At 37.0% G+C, this 19587-nt stretch overlaps 1 protein-coding gene across 12 annotated transcripts in view; it reads right to left on the minus strand.

The window, feature by feature from the left end:
* Positions 1–19587, minus strand: part of EZH2 (enhancer of zeste 2 polycomb repressive complex 2 subunit) — a 52267-nt gene that overhangs the window by 18077 nt on the left and 14603 nt on the right. For 6 of the 12 annotated variants that reach the window (XM_055710236.1, XM_055710233.1, XM_027816152.2 and 3 more), the window contains 7 exons: positions 12272–12395; positions 11597–11725; positions 8544–8660; positions 7107–7245; positions 4797–4940; positions 4152–4254; positions 3408–3571 (listed from right to left, as the gene is read on the minus strand). In XM_055710236.1, the coding sequence (XP_055566211.1) occupies positions 3408–3571; positions 4152–4254; positions 4797–4940; positions 7107–7245; positions 8544–8660; positions 11597–11725; positions 12272–12388 (913 nt within the window). In that variant the 5' untranslated portion in view covers positions 12389–12395. The remainder of the gene's footprint in view (positions 1–3407; positions 3572–4151; positions 4255–4796; positions 4941–7106; positions 7246–8543; positions 8661–11596; positions 11726–12271; positions 12396–19587) is intronic. The other 6 variants (XM_055710237.1, XM_027816181.2, XM_027816175.2 and 3 more) reach the window with 6 other exon arrangements.

The following is a 19587-nucleotide window of genomic DNA, read 5'->3' on the forward strand; positions in this document are numbered from 1 at the left end:
CTGGTACTCCATATTCGAATCATATATCTTGTATCCCACTATTTCAAAAACACTCAACATAGTGTAGTACTGATAATTATAGTCAGAATCTACCACTGCTGTTGTGAGGTAATTTTTGGAAGGCTTGTTACAAAGAAAAGACCCAAGAAAAACATAAAAATGCTTGTATAGCTGTATTATGAATCTTGCAAATATCAGCAGTGAATTATTTACAAAAAAATCAAAGACGACTTTGTAGAATTTCCTAAATAACTAAACTCTGTATTTCTTCAATAATCTCCTTAAGAAAGTCATTCTAAAACTGCTTCACTGAGCATGTTTTCTGTCTTTGAGATTTATTACCTGCCTCATCCCCAGTGGGCTCAATTCTCATATTTTTCATAATGTGAAAGTACACAGGCAACAGTTTAGCCTGAAATGTACATTTGCTTCACAGTCAAGCTATTTGGGAAATTCTCCCTACCTGATATTTTTCCTTCTTCTAAATTCTTTGTTAGTCCAGACATTTAGGCATAATTCCTTGCTGTCAGCAAATGAAGTCGGTACACAAGTTTTTTCAGTAATGTCATCACCTGCACATAAAGGGATTGCCAGGTCGTCAAGGGGACTTGACACGTAAAAATCTAATGATAACTTTTCTAATATTTAACTCAAATGTTCTAGAACAGAGATTTGAAACGCCATAAAATAAGGCTAATCTTAACAAAAATGGATTCCAAGAGGGGGAATTACAAAAATCAAACCCAGACCTAATAGAATTCCTGGTTGGTTTGTTTTTTTTTTTTATTCTCTATGCCTTCTCTGGAGATGTGCACCTTTTGAAGTACAAATCTGATCACTGCAGTCCACCATGCTACCAAAGTAATTCATCAAAAGTCATGTGCAGAAGCCAGAACACCATTCTATTTTTTAAAAAAGTTCAATTATTAAATTGTTGCAGAGAGACACTCAGCCTTCCAATAACCAGAGTAGTATTTTTTTTTGATGAGTTACTTATTCCCAGCAATGAGTCTGGTGGATTTTGACAATCTTAAAATTCCACAGAAAGCAAAAAGGTCATACAGCTGACACTGTCAGTTTTTAACAGATAACTTCTTAGCTCTAGACAGACACACAGAGAGACAGACACACAGAAAGAAAACAATCTCTTCCTTTGGTGTTACTATAGACAAAAGCAGAAGGAAGCAATGCATCCAAAGCAGTGACCAGTCATTGTAGAGGTGGGATTTAGGTATGTCTCAGGGAACAGGGTCTGAAGCATCAGTTTACTACATTCAGTGTGCAGTCTGAAGGCTACACAGTGAATGTGTAAATCAAGCTTCAAGAGATCCCTTTGCAACAATCAAGTATCAAACATAATTTTTATCAGTGACAATGCATGTGCTGCATAAACTCATGAAAAGCATTATCATAACTGGTAATTTCACACTCCATCTTGACACAAAAGTACATCTTTAATGCCTCCACGGTGGAAGCGTTATTCTTCCTTCTTTCTGCTATGGCCCTGAAAACTTGATGAGATGACGTAAGGTTTGGGCCTTTTTAAGTACTAAGTATGGTTTAAAAATGAAGCCTTGGACATGGAACACTTTGGAAAGAATATTGACTTGTTTAAGGCACTTATCAAAAAATCACCAGCGAAAAGAACTTGAGTTGGTGCCTCAAAACCATGGACTGCTAATACCAGGTTCCCCAGAGTAACAAGTAACAAAATGTGGTCTGTGGATCCTTTCAGTTCTACTTCTAACAATCTGCAAAAATGACGATGAAAGGCAAATCTATATAAACTATGTAAGTAATCAAATATGTGTGTATTGTAGAGGAGCACATATCTTCACTAGAAAACTCCCACAAGTTTATAAAATTAGTGAGAAAAATGGCCTAAACCCACTGCTGCATAAGTACCTAAAGCCTTCTGGGGTGCTACAAGAAAAAGTTTGTTCTCACTATGTCTGGACAATGCTTTCTTGTTGACTTAAAAACCAAAATCCTTTTGAAGAAGTAAAACCAGACTGACACTCAATCTCCTTGATAGACTATTCAGAGTGTCAAGAACTCATTAAACCACTGCCAGATGAATGCATTTGCCAAGAGGTAGCATACAGCTTTGCTTCCCTGTCCTACAGACTAAGGCTGCACTCAATGCTTCTTGGAATGAGTCATCTAAGCGACTAAGATAATCCTAAACAAAACCTACAGCTTCACAGAACACACCATGTTGAAGCTGGCTGGACAAGGCAGCAAGCTGCAGAAACTTACTGTTCTTAAACATTATTCAGAAGCAAGAGCTTCTTTCTTTGTATTTTCAGGCAAGACCTGCCAACAGAATGCAAGAAAGTGAAACCAACAGACCTAACTCCAAAAGCCACAAATACTGAAGAAACTAGGAACAGGAAAAGCTTACCCTCTCCCCACCATCTGAGAACAACCCCAGTTCCTCCTGAAACTGAAAGGCAACTAAGGGATACTACAAAGCAGCAGCACTGTGTAAAACCTTCAGTGTGAAGTACAAATACAGGCAGACTGCATGTGTGCTGGATGAGGAGCTGCTGACAAAGCGCAAAGGTTTCCCAACAAACATGCATGCACACTCACAGTGGGACATGCAAATAAACAGTTAAGTCAAAAGAGAATTAATTTGAAATAGAAGGCATCATAGTATTAACTGCAAGTCAAAACCATTTCACATTTGACTGTTAGGTTCCCTTTACATTTGGCTCAGTTGTCAGAGAAAACTGTCTCAAGTAGCACTTCAGAGTCTCTCTTACTCTTCAGACCTTGCAAATGGAAACGAGCTTCATTGCCAATGCTCTTGTTAAATCCTGCCCCCAAAAGAATGGGGCAACATGAAAACAATTCACTGGAAAGCATACCGCAATTTCTAAAACTCAACTGTCAGAAACAATTCTTCTTCAAATCACCAGGTGCATGTGAAGTGGCTAGAAAGTAACCTGAGAGAATAAGAGTTGGATATTCATTCTCCCTGCCGGAAAATTAAGCCAGTCTGATGAATAACTGTGTATTTTTATGGAGAAAAATATTCCATTCTCCATGCACAAACTGAGAAAGTGTAACACAAAAACAGCAGTAGAAAACAACATAGTTTTCTTGAAGACTATAAAAAGAGAAGTAACATTATAGGTTGGTCCAAGCCAGGAATTCTATATGAATTCCTAAATGCAAAAAGGATAACAAACTACCCCAAACAGGTGCATTCAGGTTTCTGAGGTGTAGTTTTCACTGCAAAATGATGTCAGTATGGACAGGTTGTTCTAGTAAACTTTAGCGATATTCTTGCTTTCATTTTTCTTCTCTCTCCTTCCTCCTGTATTGCATCTCATGGTACTTTTAGGTTTCCTGACTTGCAAAAAATAGAAGATATACAAGCACACTATAACTGTACTTACGATGTAAGAAGCAATCATACTTAAAACAGCGTCTACAGAAGAGTGTGTGAAAAGAGTGCAGGCTTTGCTCCCTCTGAACAGATTTAGCATTTGGTCCATCTATGTTTGGTGTGCATTCAGGAGGAAGAGCTCCAGGAAGCTGCTGCTCAGTGAGTTCTTTGTATCTTAAAAGAAAGAAATAGAAGTTATTTACTCAGTATATTTTAAAAAAGTAATTTCTGATTCCAGTACCGCTCTGCATTTTCAGTGACAAGTTAAAAAAATATATTAAGAAATACGTGCCAGCTAGAAATGTTAATCTGTCAATGATGCAACAAGTTATTAGTGCCATACTCATTGATACAAATGTGAAATTGGCTAGGAAAGAATGCATTTACTTTCTGGGCCGTCATCTCCTCATATACATTACTCACTATTACTCGCTAACTCCAATAAGGAGACTTTTATTTTTTTTTCTAACAGAAGCTGTTATTTTACCACCTCAAAAACCCAATGTGGATTATTAAACACATACAAGCCCCCAGTATTTTCAGTAGTTTGAAAGGAAGGCTAATAAACACCTCTGTATTGTTTGACTCTGTGGGAACAGCCAATTTCCTTCAAGTAGCACTTGCAGAAGTTACACAATTGCCACAGAACCTAGATGCAAAGGGGACCATTCCTAATCAAAAAGTATTTAATGAAGCGAAGGAATCTTTGTTTCATAAAGCAACACAGCAATATATCTTAAGGAATACTTCTTACTTCTCTTTCAATTCTTCGGCTGTACCCTTGTCTGGAAACATTGAGGAAATGGCTTCAAATATCTTGTCAGAAGGAAATCTTCGAGGTGGGTGGCTTTCTTTCTCTGTCAAAGAAGCAAAAAATTTGGAAAGCAAAAAAAATTATATTTCTGCTCCTTCGCTACTTCAAGGAGGTGTTCAGAGAAAGGGGGACTTCGCCAAAATCCTAATAAAAAAAAGAAGCAAAGGTTTTTATTTCTAAGTTACAGACAACTTAAACTGCATTAAGTGATCTTTCCTGCTGAGAGAACTCCACTAGTAAAATTTGGAGAAACCATTATTTCACCAGCAGATGGAGATGGCAATTCAGAACCGCCTACTTTAGAATGGTATTTCATTTTCTGAGTACCAAAGCATTTATTAGACAGATCTTGACTGATTTTTGGAGCATTTCACTGTCTCAGTATGCAGATAAACAAAAACCGGCAGAAGTGCCTTTCATAGTATTATCTGTACAACTCCTGAACTAAATGGAAAAGGAAATGATGAAGAAAATTATGCTACTTTAGACCTGAAAACTGTCTAGTAGAAGGGTTTGAACAAATTTATCGAGTCATTAAGGAAAAGGGGTATTGTTTTAATTTCTAAAGTCTGCAGACAGACATACCCATCCTGTTACCTTCCCGATCTTTTTGCTTGTCATCTCTTTCATCAGGATTGTCATCTCCATCATCATCATCTTCATCATCACTATATTGACCAAGTGCATTGACCAGCTCAACAAATATTTCATCATTGATAAATCCACATTCTGAAATTCAGCAAAATTGGGAGTGAACATAAAAGCACAAGGTGTATATGAAGTATTCTTAATCCTCCCTATACCTGAATTATGGCCAATGCTGTAGTTTATGAATAACAGTCCTGTATTTTTCATGTCTTAGTTTCAAGTCATGAACTGAGAAGAGTTAAAAATACTCAGTATTTATTTCTTAGACTGACAACAGGGGAACTTGTTGAAACTTTTCTTTTCCTGACTCACTGTGCTTCATACCAGCAGACATAAATAAATCTCTCTTCCTTGGAAGATAAAATTACTTACTAGCTAGACGATTTAAGAGATTTTATGCCAGAATCCCAATTCCAACACGGTTGAGTTAAGCCAGCCTGGAAATGCATGCAAACAGTCTATGAAGCTATCCTTGGATAGCTAGGGAATCTCCAGAGAGATTTTTTTGGTTGGTAGTTCCATAGCATCCACTTCCCCACTACAGACCCCACTGGCAAGCTGATAAAAAAGAAAACAGTTATATTTTAAAAAATCAAGAGAAAACTGAAGGATACAATGCTGCATATATCTGCTTATTAGCTTAGATTCTGCTGTAAAATTCAGAGGGCAGCGCAGACAATACGGCATTTCTGCAGAGAGGAACATCGTAGTTAGCGTTGACAGAGACTGCTGCTGTTTTTCAAAAAATAACTGTGAACTGAGTGAGGACTGTAGTGCCAATCACCATCCTTTTGAACCTAGCCTGGGATTGGATGTCAAACAATAACTTGAAGGAAACTAATAGTTTTATTCCTAAGTAGACAAGGCATGGTACTTCACTTGGATGTTTTAAACACAGCTTAACATACACAAGTTAGTACTGAATTTCTCTTCCAAAAGTGCAATTACAGAGCTAGCTGACAATCCTGACTCCTGCATGGGAATGCCTCTGGATTTCAGATTCCCACAGCACTTACATTTAATTACAGTCACACAAGAATACTAGTTACTGGGAGACTAAAAAAAAAATAAAAATAAATCTTTCTGCTTTTGACATATAGTTTTGAAGGAACTATAACAGTAATTGTCGTCATAAACTTGAACCTCAAGACTACGAAACAAGATTAATTTTAAATCTAGACTGATTTAATAATAAATGAAATCAATATTTCATTTACTAGTAACGTCACTATTTTGACATAACGCGTTCTCCGACAGGGATGTCAGCAATCTGTAAATCTGTACAAATATCCAAAGGCAAAACCCCATGTAACATTTCATGTTCCTCATGAAATATAATGTCCTTAGGATAGCTGGTGCCTTTAACACGACTGAGGTAGGATTGAGTAGCATTTATTACTGAGTCGCAAGCTTAACCTCCATGAGTGGCATACAATGTACTCAAAAGATGTAGTTCTCTCTCTCAGTCACTCCAGCATTAACAGGAATATAAGCAATTTTAAGAAATAATTCCCCATTTGGGCAAAGGCAGGTGGGTGGATAATGTTTCTGTGAAGGGGAAAGCAGTGTAGTCAGAGAAACCTTCACAACTGTAAAGTTCAGGCTTGTATAAGCCAGTTCTGAGTGGATACGTAGAGCAAGTGAAAGGTTGCTACTTCACTGAGACTTTTGCAAACTAAGAGATAGATGACATCGCATCTAGTCCCCACACAAAGTAAGAGGTAAACTACACCAAACAATATACATAGCGTACCAACAGAGGGATACAACTTTGCTCTATATGCTGACTTATAGAAAAGAGGTTTCTAAATAGCTAATAACTTCCTTAAAGGAAAAAAAATCCAAAACCACAAGAGGTTATTCTATCGAATTGCATCCACAAGTGTTGTCATTACCAGAGTTTTGCATAATTCTGCCACTTTCTGCTAGGCAGGACAGGTAGGGACATTATATTCCAAAGCTCCAAACATAAATTTGAAGACTTCTCCACATTGCAACTAGGCATTATGATGAATCACTCTATAGACCAGGGAAAAAGTCAATGTGTTTAATTTCTCCATACTATTACCTTAATACTTTGCAGCGTTATGAAAATGCAAATCAATATACTTAGATAAGGAAGTCTGTTATACCCCAATGTTTACACAAGGCATGGATTCTAGGGATAATACTGTAACAATCAAGCATCAGGCCTTAACAAGCAACACTGACAACAATTATTTATGTAGAAAGAAGTGATTAGTATACCTGCGTCTTTGGGCTCACCTCTGTCTCCATGCACTTTCCCATCATAGTTCTTGATCAGTTCTTCAATAAAGGTACCATCCTGGTCAAGCACTTCATCTCCCATGTATGGAATGTTATGTAGAACAGTTTCATCCTCTACCTGATAGCAACAGTTACAATCAAACAATTTAAAATTGCATTTTCAGTTGACCATTTCTGCATTGCTATTTTCACAATCTACAAATGCCTAGCTATCACAGTTAGCTAACTAGCTTCACTGCTTTAGCACATTTACCATTAACTACATTAATAAAATAAAACCCTCATCTGTGTTCAACAATTTTTTTCTCTAGCAGTGACTGGCTCAACATAGCGACACTAGCTCCTAGCACGAAGGTTAGCAGGGTGTTTCCAAAAGGCTTCTACTATTGAAACACAGTAAGCTACCTAGCTTTGGGAAGCCTGCCTTTGCCAAGTTCATTCTCCCGTCCTTGGTTCTCTTCCACAGTAACGTGCAATGGAAATCACCCCTGCATTGCTTTGCCAGAGATAAGAAAAAACAACATAAAGACTCTAAATCTAAAGTTCTCTAAAGAGCAAGCACAGAAACATGCCTTATAATTTAATCTGAACTCCGCTGTTGATTTTTTTTTTGTCTGCATGTAGACTAAATGCATTAATACTCCCACATTTTATCAGTAGAATCTGCAGACCTTGATACTCAGATATATATTCCAATACCACAGAAGAATTGTGGTTTCCGTTGTTAAGAAAATAAACTTTCCTGCTGATTCTGCAGGATTCTGCAGCAGCGCGAAATACCCAACCACTGATGAATTGAAAGCACATACAAAAGCGTGTGGAAGAACTCTGTACCTACACTGATAAAACTGGTTACTTAAATCACTCTGCTATGATTATTATCATAATAACCAGTGAGCAAAGATGATCATATACAAAATGATGTGACAAAGATTTGTAATAAGCTAAGCTTTTCAAGTCAGTCAAATACCTACATCAGAAATCTAACATTATGGCTTCTACATACAGTGAAGCTAATTAGAAAAGGCTATAATCAGTTACTATACAAGAAGGACCATTATGCGGGGAGACTATTTCAGGATTAAGTCCTCTATTACATAAGGATTACTATATGCTACAGGTATGCTGGTCAATTGGTCATCTGAATTAAATAACCTTGGGGTCACTTTACAGCAAGGTTTTAGAGATACTCAGGTTAACGAGGACAAAGGTTTAGTTTGCAATCAAAGTTACTTTTTTTTTTTCCCCAAAAAAAATTTTTTTCAGGGGAGCCTATTTCTAATCATTAGTGCCTTATTACCAACACCAAAAAGACAGGGAACGTTAACGGGCAACAGTTTTTTGTTGGTTTATTTCTAAAATTACCCCCTCCCTTTTCTCCATACATTTCTCCTCCCAGCACTTTTCTAAACTTACCATAAAATTCTGTTGAAGGGGAGACCAAGAATACATTATAGGCACAGAAGCAACGGCATTGAGAGTCTTCAGTGGGATGACTTGTTTTGGAAAATCTATGTCACTGGTAACGGAGCACTGAAATAAGAGGTTGAAGTTACACTTACACAGCAACACCAGGAAAAAAAAAAAAAAAAAAAAATAAATCACAGGACACTCTACAATGCAAAAAATTCAAAGTGTTTGTCAAAATTAGCCTTATCAGCCTTTGAAAAATGCATTAGATTTTTATGGCGTAATAGTAAGAAGAGGTTTAGCAGGAAAAAAAAGACACAAGAATTATTTCTATGTCAATACCTTTACTAAATAGATGGTGATAGTTCTTTTTCCACATAGTAAGTGGCTGTGATAGTATTTTACTCAAGACTATACAATATACAAAAGAAAATATGTTTGGTATCGCAAAACAGTTGCCTGTACATTGATGTTAAGGGTATTTACTCAAGCCATCAGAAAGGCTACTGAATTCCCCTGGCTTCAGATCAATACACTGCAGAAATCATATTACTTATGTTTAAAAATAATAATAAATTTTACTTTAATGCCAGCAAGACATCTTATGGAAATAAACACTCCATATGTCTTGCTAATTCCAGCGCCGTTTCTCCATAATTGTCTGTTTATCCTATCCTCCAGCCTTTGATTATGTTCACCACTCAAAACTGAAAAATGAAAATTAACCCTAAATATGCAACTCTGGACATGTCAATGACTTTTTTCAGCTACAGGGCTTCCTTTTTGGGTTTTTTTGAGATTCAGAGTTTTATGTAGCCTCCAAAAGATAAACATGCCACAGAAATACAGACAACTTCTAGATTATTCTTGCATCTATTGAACGGTTAACAGACACAGATCAACTTTTCTCAAATACTTGGACAGCAGTACGAAGAACTCTGAAAAAAGTTACAAACAAAAGCAAGACAGGAACATACAAAGCTAGGGAAAGTACAATAAAGAGGATTTGGAGGTAGGTAAAACAAAGTTTAGAACAGCTATCATAGCTACCTGAAAGGAAAAAAGGAAGTGGAGACAAAAGATCTTTCTCCTTTCCAGAAGGGAAAGATGAACAGAGCTTCACATTTCTAAAGAAATACACAAAGTAATGTAACAAACAGTATACAGAGACAGTACCCCGGTAGAATGACACAAGCCAGATTTATTTATTTTCTTTTTAATCTGCAGCAAATGAAGTTAGATTTCTGCTGTGTATATCAATACTCAAGATATTGACAAGACTGTCCTATGCCAGTCCTTTATTCACATTTCAGGTTAACACTTAGTTTTCCAGTTAGCAGCCATCCAGCACATTTTCCATGTCTTTTTAAAAAAATACAAAATTAAAAAAATAATTACTTTTATCTTTGGAACTAGAAGTCTCAGGCTGATAAACGAGCTATGTCAAAACGACTGGAAGTGTTTGGTACGAAGTCTCAGTTACGTTGCCCAATTGTTTTGGTACGGAACTCAGCTTGATGCTTATTAGGCCAACACAGGACACGTTATGGTCTCTGGTTGATGATGACTGGACTAGCCATTAGAGAAAACCTGTATCACCAGCGATGCCCTGCAGTCTTCAAACACATGAAGGCTCTCACAAAACCTTTCCATCAGGTCACTAAACTTCTAGCCAGTGTCCTATGCAACTCTAAAAAAATTCAGCATATTAAAAAAAAAAAAAAAACAACAAAAAAAAAAGATTTTTAAAGTAATCTTTTAAAAACCCCACCATTTCTGTGTCTCACTTCTCTCATTATAAATTACGGCAATCTTAAATCAAGCATTAAGATTTCTGATTCACGAGACAGAGACTGGATTTGAATGCAGTAATTAGTGTGCTCTATCTATTCAGGCAGGAAATCAATTCAGGCAGGAAATTAACATAAAAGAATAGTGAATCGAGCTAAAAAAAAAAAGCAGCAACAAGAAAGAAGAACAGTGAGGAACGATCTTTTACTAACAAAAAAAAGGTGAAAATTGGATGTGTACCTGTGTCAATTATTATCAGATGTTCCAATCCTACAATGCCATATAATAGGTATAGAACTGTACATCAGTAATTGCATATTCAATCATGTTTAAAACAAAACACTCAGGCAAAGGTCCTTGCTTGTTTGCATCTGACCATGCATGCACACAAATGGACCTCTGTGACACACACACACACAGTTTCCAACTGAAATTTTAGGAAAAGGAAAATCTGACAAATTTCCTTGAAGATAAAGTGTTTTGTTTTCTTTTTTTTTAACCTATTGACAGTAAAGTCTTTTCATTCTCATCCTACTGAAAACAGCTAGCTTTTCAGATTATTACATGTGGAACATGTTCAAACTGGCTTAGTTTGGAGAAGTGTCTAAAAAGCAACTGAGAAAGAAGATAAATTAACTTAAGCTGAATACAGAAAGTTGAAGTAGGTTTAAAGCACTGAGCTACCAACGTGAAAGCCAGTTTAGGCGCTCAAATTGCATCACAAACATGGAAGTGTTTTCTTCAAATTTAGCATCCAGCCAGCTTGTGCAACACAAGCTTGCATCAACTCAACTTTAAGTCCTTTTAGCACACCTCTGTGGTTCAATGACTTCAATTAATCTAAAAGACTTCATCAAGTGGGTATGTTCATAGCTTTCATGTGCTTTAACTCAGTAAGAGCCAAAGTACCACCAGGTGTCAACTTAAATAGGTACAAGATTAAACTCCCAATATGAGCGAGTCAAACCAGTTTGATTAAAGGATGCTGAGGTATGATCCGATATCAGAAAAAAAGAAGTTTCACTTTTGTGTGTCATTCAAAGCTAGGTAGCCTGCTACATATTTATTGCTTTCCAGAAGCCAGATGATTGAAGTAAATAATAAATTCTTTAAAAGATTTGTATGAAAAATATTTATCTGCCAAGTCATAGCATGCTGCAAAAAAAACCAAAAACAAAACAAAAAAAAAACAGTCAACTTTCCAGTAATAAAACAAAAACGTGCTAACAACCTTGTAAGCGAAATTACCACAACACATGTTAACCAACCTCCCTGGTCCCGCGCAATGAGCTCACAGAAGTCATGATGTGAACAGGCTGTATCCTACGTTGTTTCCACTCTTGATTTAAGATTTCAGTTCTTTCCAGTATCTTCTGACGATTAGAATTAAACATACTCTAAAAATTAATCACAATTGTAAACATTACAAATAAATCAAAGACTCTAAATTCACCTGCTAGCATCATAAGGCATTACAACATTTACTAAAAAAAAAAGCCAAAAAACCAAAAAAACCAAACAAAGCACGATAGGATTAAAAGAAAAGTGCTCAAAACTCAACAATGCAAATTTTGTTTAGATGTCAGAGAGGGTCAATGTAATTCATTGTCCCTTTCTTTGACTCAAACCATGTCCTCGTGTTTAGAGGCTCAGAGATTTAGCATGGAATTAAATTCTACTTGGAATTATAAAGAGTATGTGGCTAAAGAAATTGCTGTACTTGCTCTCCACAGTCTCTTCTGATACTTAGCATACCTGATTCAATCACATAGAATATATCATACCTGTTCATCAGATCACAGAGTTAAGACAAGTTTTCAGTATGTTGACAAGTTCATTACTTAAATTGTTACTGCAGGTGTTAACTGCAGGACAACTCCTACTTCAGAAGAAAATAAATTTTTGTATCATTTTTTAAGCAATAGAACTGAAAGATAACATACCTTTACTTCATCTGCACGTCGGAACCTCTTGAGCTGCCTCAGTCTCATATATTCTGATTTCACACGTTTTCGCCAACAAATTGGTCCCTTCTCAGATTTTTTTCCGGTTTGACCCATGATTATCCTACAAGAAACATCATGTTAACATTACCAGATCTGACACTGTTGCTTACAGAGGAAGTCAAAGTAGGATAGAAACATTCCTTTAATACCTTTCATATCCAACTCCTTTCATTCCTTTCAATCAGACACTTGCAATACCATCCCAATCCAACAACAAAAACAATTAAAATAGACACCAGAAAACAGTAATTTTAATCACAAATCAGCAGGACCCTTCACATTTGCTTTAAGCACTTCTAACGCCTCTACACAGGAAGGTACCTAATGGATTTAAAGGGGTGAAGCGGAACAGATCAAGATTCCCACTGCAATGCTACACACTGGAATCCTTGCAAGCAGTCATGTAAATAAACTTCTGGGCAGCTGTGTTCATGGCAGACAAACCTTTGCCTCCTTGCAGGAGTGGTCCTCTTCAGTAAGATACCAACTCCTAAAATAGGCTTCTGGAGTTGATTGCAAGTGCTAAGAGGTACCCAAGTACAGTCCTCCTACCCAGCCACTCAAATGTCAAAAAGTTCTAGAAAATTCAGACATTAAGAGTTTTGAAACAGAGTAAGAGGCCTTGCTTTTTTCTCAAGTATTCTACAAAAACCTAAACTGTCCAGCTGACTGCAAATAGGATGCTGATTCCACTTTTACTGATCACCATCCTAGTACCAAGTGCTTCATTTTTATGCTACAGGACTGCTGGCAATCAAGTTGTATTTTTACATTACAATCCAAATGTGTTGCTAGAATATGCCAATCTGCTCAGCGTTTTTCAAAATCAAGGACCGTATGCTGTGACTATGCTGGCAATGACTATTTTGACAGCATCCTGAAACAAAACCACTACACTGAAGACTGGCTTCCTCTCAAGAGTTGCTCTGTAACAACCTACAGTATTTCCCTGAATAGCAATAGCAGTCACAATAGCCATCATGGACTGAATGGCTGAAATGTCCAGTTACCCAAGGTTAATACATTTTCAAACAAGCATAATCAATTTGAGCAGAAATAATTTCAGCCTTTCTAATTCTCAAGGTAGGTAAATGTGAACAGAGGTGTCCTCTTCAGGCTGGAGTTGAATGTCCAGTGCCAGCCCCTGCTCCGCACCACAGCTCCCCTGACAGTTGTGAGTACAGCTTTATCCAAATTATCAAGAGCTCCTCGCTGCTGTACATACAGCTCTATTTTCAGCGGTTTTGTACAGGTCAGACTTGAGTTCTATCAGACTTTACGATGATTGAGGGGGGAATCAATACAGAACCTGTTTATTCTCAGTAGTATGCCTTCATTTACACCACACATTTACATTGAACAAAAGTTATAGTCTATAAAAGCCTGACACCCATTTTTATGCAAGACATTATATTGTATTTTGTAAGAAAAATTGCCAGGTTTTTAGATTTAGAATGACAATGAATCAACAAACAAATGGTGGAATTGCCAATCCAAATTATGGGAAATATTCTCTGAGGAAAAAAGGCAAAGTTCCACATAATGCCCAAAGCACCTGACTAGACAGAGGGGGATGACAGAGAACCAGCAGGGACAGGTAAATCTAGAGCAAAGCTCAAACACAGTTGCCCTCTTTACAGGCCTCAGGGCAGCAAGCAGAATCCACCTGCATCTCATTTGCCACAACACCAGTGGTTACAAGAGAAAGATATAAAAAAAAAAAAAAAAATAAAGCCACAAAAAAAATCCTGGACCATTCATGTTTGAAGATGGTAAAGACAGTGATTCATAGTGCACTAGGACACTGCTTAGAGAACAGCTTAAAAGCATTACGAACTACAGAAAATGCATTATATTATATGCTAAACTAAGCAAAGCAAAAAACCAGAAGAACATCCCACTAACTGGAAATAAATTAGACATAGAATAAGTATCATTAAATAACAGAAAGAGAAAATCTCAATTTGTAAGTAATGCAGAACATCAAAATCACTTTGGTTATGATTCAGTCAAAAGGTATCGGAAAAGCACCAATGAATTCAAAAGATAAATGAAGGCTCAGCTCACACCACTGAAGTAACATATCCCATAAAAACAAAACCCAGATTATGTTTCCTCACTTTAATGCTGCACCAACCACAACCCTTTTTATTCTAGTTTCCTGGAGAATTACAAATGACTCAAGCTTAAAAAAAAGCTTTCTTAACTAAAATTAAATTGCCAGATAAGCCCTACTCATCAAAAGCAGATCTATATGGAAATCATATATGATTAGATCAAAACCAAAAACAATAAACAAACAAAACCCAACAGAAATCTCATCTTTCTTTCATACAGCCCCTGGAAGACCCCACAAACAAGGATTTAAGACCTGAGAGAAATACACCCCCATCAAATAAGCAAATCCAATCTATTCGATTTTTCAGTAATGAACACCATTGTTACCCGTTATATTAAATTGGTTAAAAAAAAAAAAATACTTCACAAGAAGATAAATACCCCCTTTTAAAGCAGCATAGTTTACACATAATCAGGTCATTCATCTGAAAACAAATGGGACTTAAAAGAACACTCTCTTGCACTAGTTTGAAGTTGCTATCTAGGGCACATCATAGACAATAATTTAATGTTCAAGACACCAAATAATAAACCATAGAAAATGAAAAAAGGCACTGTTGCTTATGTCAAGGTATAGCAAGAAAAAGTTCTTCCAGATAAAGTAATAATGTTAATGTGCACCAGTCAGTGGGATACACAGAGTGTATAAAGTCAAGTATGTATAAACAAATTAGAAACAGCCTCATAAATGGCAAGTCTATATTAAGAGAAAAAAAACACCTAAGGGGAAAGAAAGCAAATGCATGTATAGGTTATAGAAAAATTATAGTTAAGAAAAAAAGCCAAGTGTCCTGGATGCATGTTTGTAAACTATCAATTCTGAAAACCCCTGAAACTTTATTAATGAATTCTGATTTTGAGCAGCAGTTTTTCAAACTAAGTGAACCATATTTGTATGTTTCTGGGCAGCTGAAGACCACCAAAGTTGAATTACAGTGTTGTTAATACATGTAATGGGGTAAGAGGTAACTTTTCTGTCCCTAATCTCAGAAGAAGGAGGGGGGGGGGGGGGGCGGGGGAAGGAAGAAGCAGGGGGGCAGGGAAAGAAGAGCATATTCATAGCAGACAGTTAATTCTCACAGTGCAGTTGATACATCATGTTCACATTAGGACCATAGCCAAATGCTACTGACAATTTCTAATGTCAATTCAAAGATTGGCCCCCAAACTATACATTTAAGAAACTAAGCCTGAGAAACTGGGATAAGAAGTTTTACAGACAAGGACAGCCCATGCTGGGTCAGGGCTGTGGGAGCAAAAAAATGAGACAGAAAGATGGAACTCTTACAGAAGGGTGCTGGACATTACCTCCATTCCTGAAAGGGAGAGTAATTTGAAGGATTAAAAGACTTCAGGGAAACATAATTCAGGATTGTAGATGCTGTCTTCTCAAGCCTACTGTTGGTCCACTTGCGCTAGTACCTATGTGGAAGAAAAACCTTTCCCAAATCGCTTTCTTCCAGCATTTCTGCTGTTCACATTCATAAGTACTTGAGCTGTAACGACACAGATTTTACTTTGCTAAACAAGAATTTTTTAGCAATTCTTGTTAAAAAAAAAAAAACTGTACATTTTCATTAAATTATGTTGCATGGGATTTCTAACTAGGATTGCACAGCAGAAAAGCTAGTTAAGATCAATTTGTCAGAACTCGTCAACTTTTCATATGAAGTTTCAGAGCATTCCCTACAGTAGCACAAGTGGCACAAGCTAAATCCCATCTAAGAATGGTTTAGCCTGTCTTAAGAGACAGCATAATGTCAAAAAGTTTCCATTTAACAAATAAAAACATGATACTGGATTGTCTTAGTGCAACAGTCTGATTCTGAGAGCCCCTAGGCCGTGTCCCTCTTCTCTGTCCCCATCTTCCCTTCTGAATCCTGCTAGCAGTTTCTATTGTTTTCAAGTCTTTTTCTTTCCCATTTTTTCACCCTCTTCATAGGAAGGGCCCAAAGAAACCATCTAACTGCTAAAGATCCCAGCCCAGAGAACTTTTATTCCAGAGAAAGAAATTAAGTAGCAGTCAACTCAGTTACTTGTGGGCATATTATCTCATCTCCAGAAGAGATACAAGCAAGCAAGCCTAACTCTGAAGCAGGTATGCTGCTTCTAGACACAGTGCATCTCCCAAAGTGCACAATAACTTCCACGTAGAACCTGAGCTAAACTTGCCAGATCATACCTGGCAGCACACTACGGAGGGAAACCTTGCCATAACTCCCTGCACCCTCTCTGTGGAAGAGGAGACACTGGAAAGTGTGGCGAGACAGCCCAAGCAATTCTAGTGTCAACGTGGTACAGCCACAGCCAGATGGACTCTCATTCCAGACCGAGCAATCACCCTGATGCCACAGCAAGCAAGGATGCATGTGGCACACTGAAATGCAAAAGTTTAATACCTTGGGTCCAAAGTTGCACTTAACCCAGCCAACCCTCCCAGAGCACAGCACTGCAGAACCAAAGCAACCCCTTGTTGCTTATTCCAAACATACAGCTGAGTGTTGATACACTCTGCTTGACAGCTCTTGTAACATCCATATTTTTCCATTACTTGTAATATTACAGCTACTTAATTCCCTAAGCTACAGACTATACCTATGCACTGTATACCTAAGTGCATGGGCAGAACTAGACATTACATAGTCACACTAGTGAGAGGATCAATGTAATTCTAAACAGACCACCATCAAATACAAGAAAAATAACAAAATTAATGCCTCTTTTTGACCAATAGGAAGTGTGAACTATGGTATTAGGAATGATATATACTGAACCCACCTAACCACTGATTTTTAGAAAAATACTACAAGAAAATAAAAACAAACACATAGCTATTTTTTTTCAGTTCCTACTCATGCTTGCATAGTTGGAAATTCAACAACAAAGAAATGGCAGTGTCCTAGAGCATACATATTTACGTTTCATAATTAAATTATGTACAAGATCCACATTCTTTACAGTAAGTTTCAAAGAAAATTCATGTCTATAAGCTTAAATCCGCCAACACTTTCAGCAGCCGAAGTGTGTACAATACATCTAGAGTTGACAGCGAGAGACAAAGAAGCGTAGAAAAATTCAGCTCAAATTGCTGTTTTGCCTACCAAACATAGAAATAGCCTTATTTAAAGACAACGTCCTATTTCTTCCATCATTTTGGCAATATCCATCAGTGACAGACAAGCACACAGATAATTCTCTAAATTAGGCAGTCATACTGCTGTCAAAGACTATATTTAAGCTCCTCTGGCTACTGTGCCAAATTTCAGGCAAAAAAAATTAATGAAGATTTTCAAGCTGGAAAGCATGGGAGAACAAATGAAGAGGTCTGCCCTTTAAGAGAATGCTATTAGATTATATCTGTGCTTAATATTACACAATATTTTAAACTGTAACAGTATTACCTTATCTTCCTGCTACTCAGGATTTCTGTTTGGAGATATTTATGAATTAAAACATACTGTGTACAATATAACTTCTCAGCCATTTTTTGTGAATTAATCTACACTCAAAAGGTTATGCATATACTTTATATATATACACATACTTAAAATATATGCATACACTGATATAATACTGCACTTAAAAGCACTCTTAAGCAACAGTTTCAATCACGGGGCAGGGAGAATGGTGGAGAATATAAAACCCAACACAGAAACTACATATGCACCTTGACGCAAGCTGAACAATAAAACAAGTCATTGTGCTTTTTGTTGCCTAGAGTAATGAAGGAGTAAAATAATTCAGACAGGGCAGGCAGGGGTGAAGTACTACTTTTACCTCCCATAAAACCAAATGTGAATGCTTTCACATTTGCTTCTTAAAACCTTGAACTCTAAAGGAATGCATTTAACTGCACAACCCTGTTCGATCAACAGCATCATGCTGCTTCTCAACCTCTTCTACCTCACCATTAGCATGCCCACAGCCCTGTGAACAAATTAACTTCCACTAAGTGCCCTGGACTGGATGTGCTGGTAAGTTCAAAACATGCATTTGAGCTGGCTTCATGAACTGTCACTTCAGATACCATAAACTTATGAATTTAGATGCAATACTACATAACGAAGATGCTCACGTAAGTAATTTCTTCAGCAGCAACGACATTTTACAATCATCCCACCCATCCCAACTCTTTATTCTCACCCCAATACTGCCCACTGAGCCACAGCCACTCTTCTCGAAGGGATGCATGGTAAACTGGATTAAACTGACCAACAACAAATAAAAGCTCACTTTTGCGATTGTTTGTTTTCTGAAACACAGATCAGTTTGATGACCCCATGCACAACTCTGGTTTCCTGTGCACAACTATAAAGCAGGAAGGATTTGTTAGGAACTTAGGCCAACATTAGGAAGAAACTAGTGCAGGCAATTATACCACAAACGCACTGGTTTTATACATTGGTTTGCTCTGGAGTGGCAGGCATGGTCTTTAACTGTAAGCTGTTACCAGATACAGACAGTATACGTAACTCTCAGTCTAAGCATATGCAATCCTACTAATGAAAAAATTGTACATTAAACCCTAGCTGAAATAATCATTGAACTTCTTCAAGCATCTACAAAACCTGGGGTTTTGTTTAAAATAAAGCAACAACAACAACCACCATCATCCAACCCCACCACACCCTTCTATGTTTTTTCTCAAACTAAAAAGATTTTTGCTTGGGCAGTAGAATTTAGAACAACTTTCATGTTCAATTCAAAAAGCAGATTTTTACCAACAGAAGGGATTAACAAGATTTTTCCATAAGCCTGCAAAAAAATTCAATACTTGCTAGAAAACAAAAAAAGATAACACCTTTCAAGTATCAAAAAATCAATGCATTAAAGCTTAGATGTGGAGTTCTTAACTTTCCAAACCCACCTCATTAAAAAACCCAAATGATCTTCTATGTTATGGGATTTTACACAGCACAATACAACAAAATGATTGTTAACCAAGCAGCTAAGTAGTTTTCAGCTACGTTAAACTAAACTTTATTACTCAGAAACTCTTTGAAATTTACTTTTATTCTACTTCCTGCACCCTAAATGCAAAACAACAATGTTCTCTATGAACCTATCCTAAACCCCTCCAGAATAAGCAGTTTCCAGTAGATTCTTACTACAATTATCAAGCACTTGAAAATAAA

The sequence above is a fragment of the Falco cherrug genome, chromosome 4 (genome assembly GCF_023634085.1).
Source record: "Falco cherrug isolate bFalChe1 chromosome 4, bFalChe1.pri, whole genome shotgun sequence".
NCBI lineage: Eukaryota > Metazoa > Chordata > Aves > Falconiformes > Falconidae > Falco > Falco cherrug.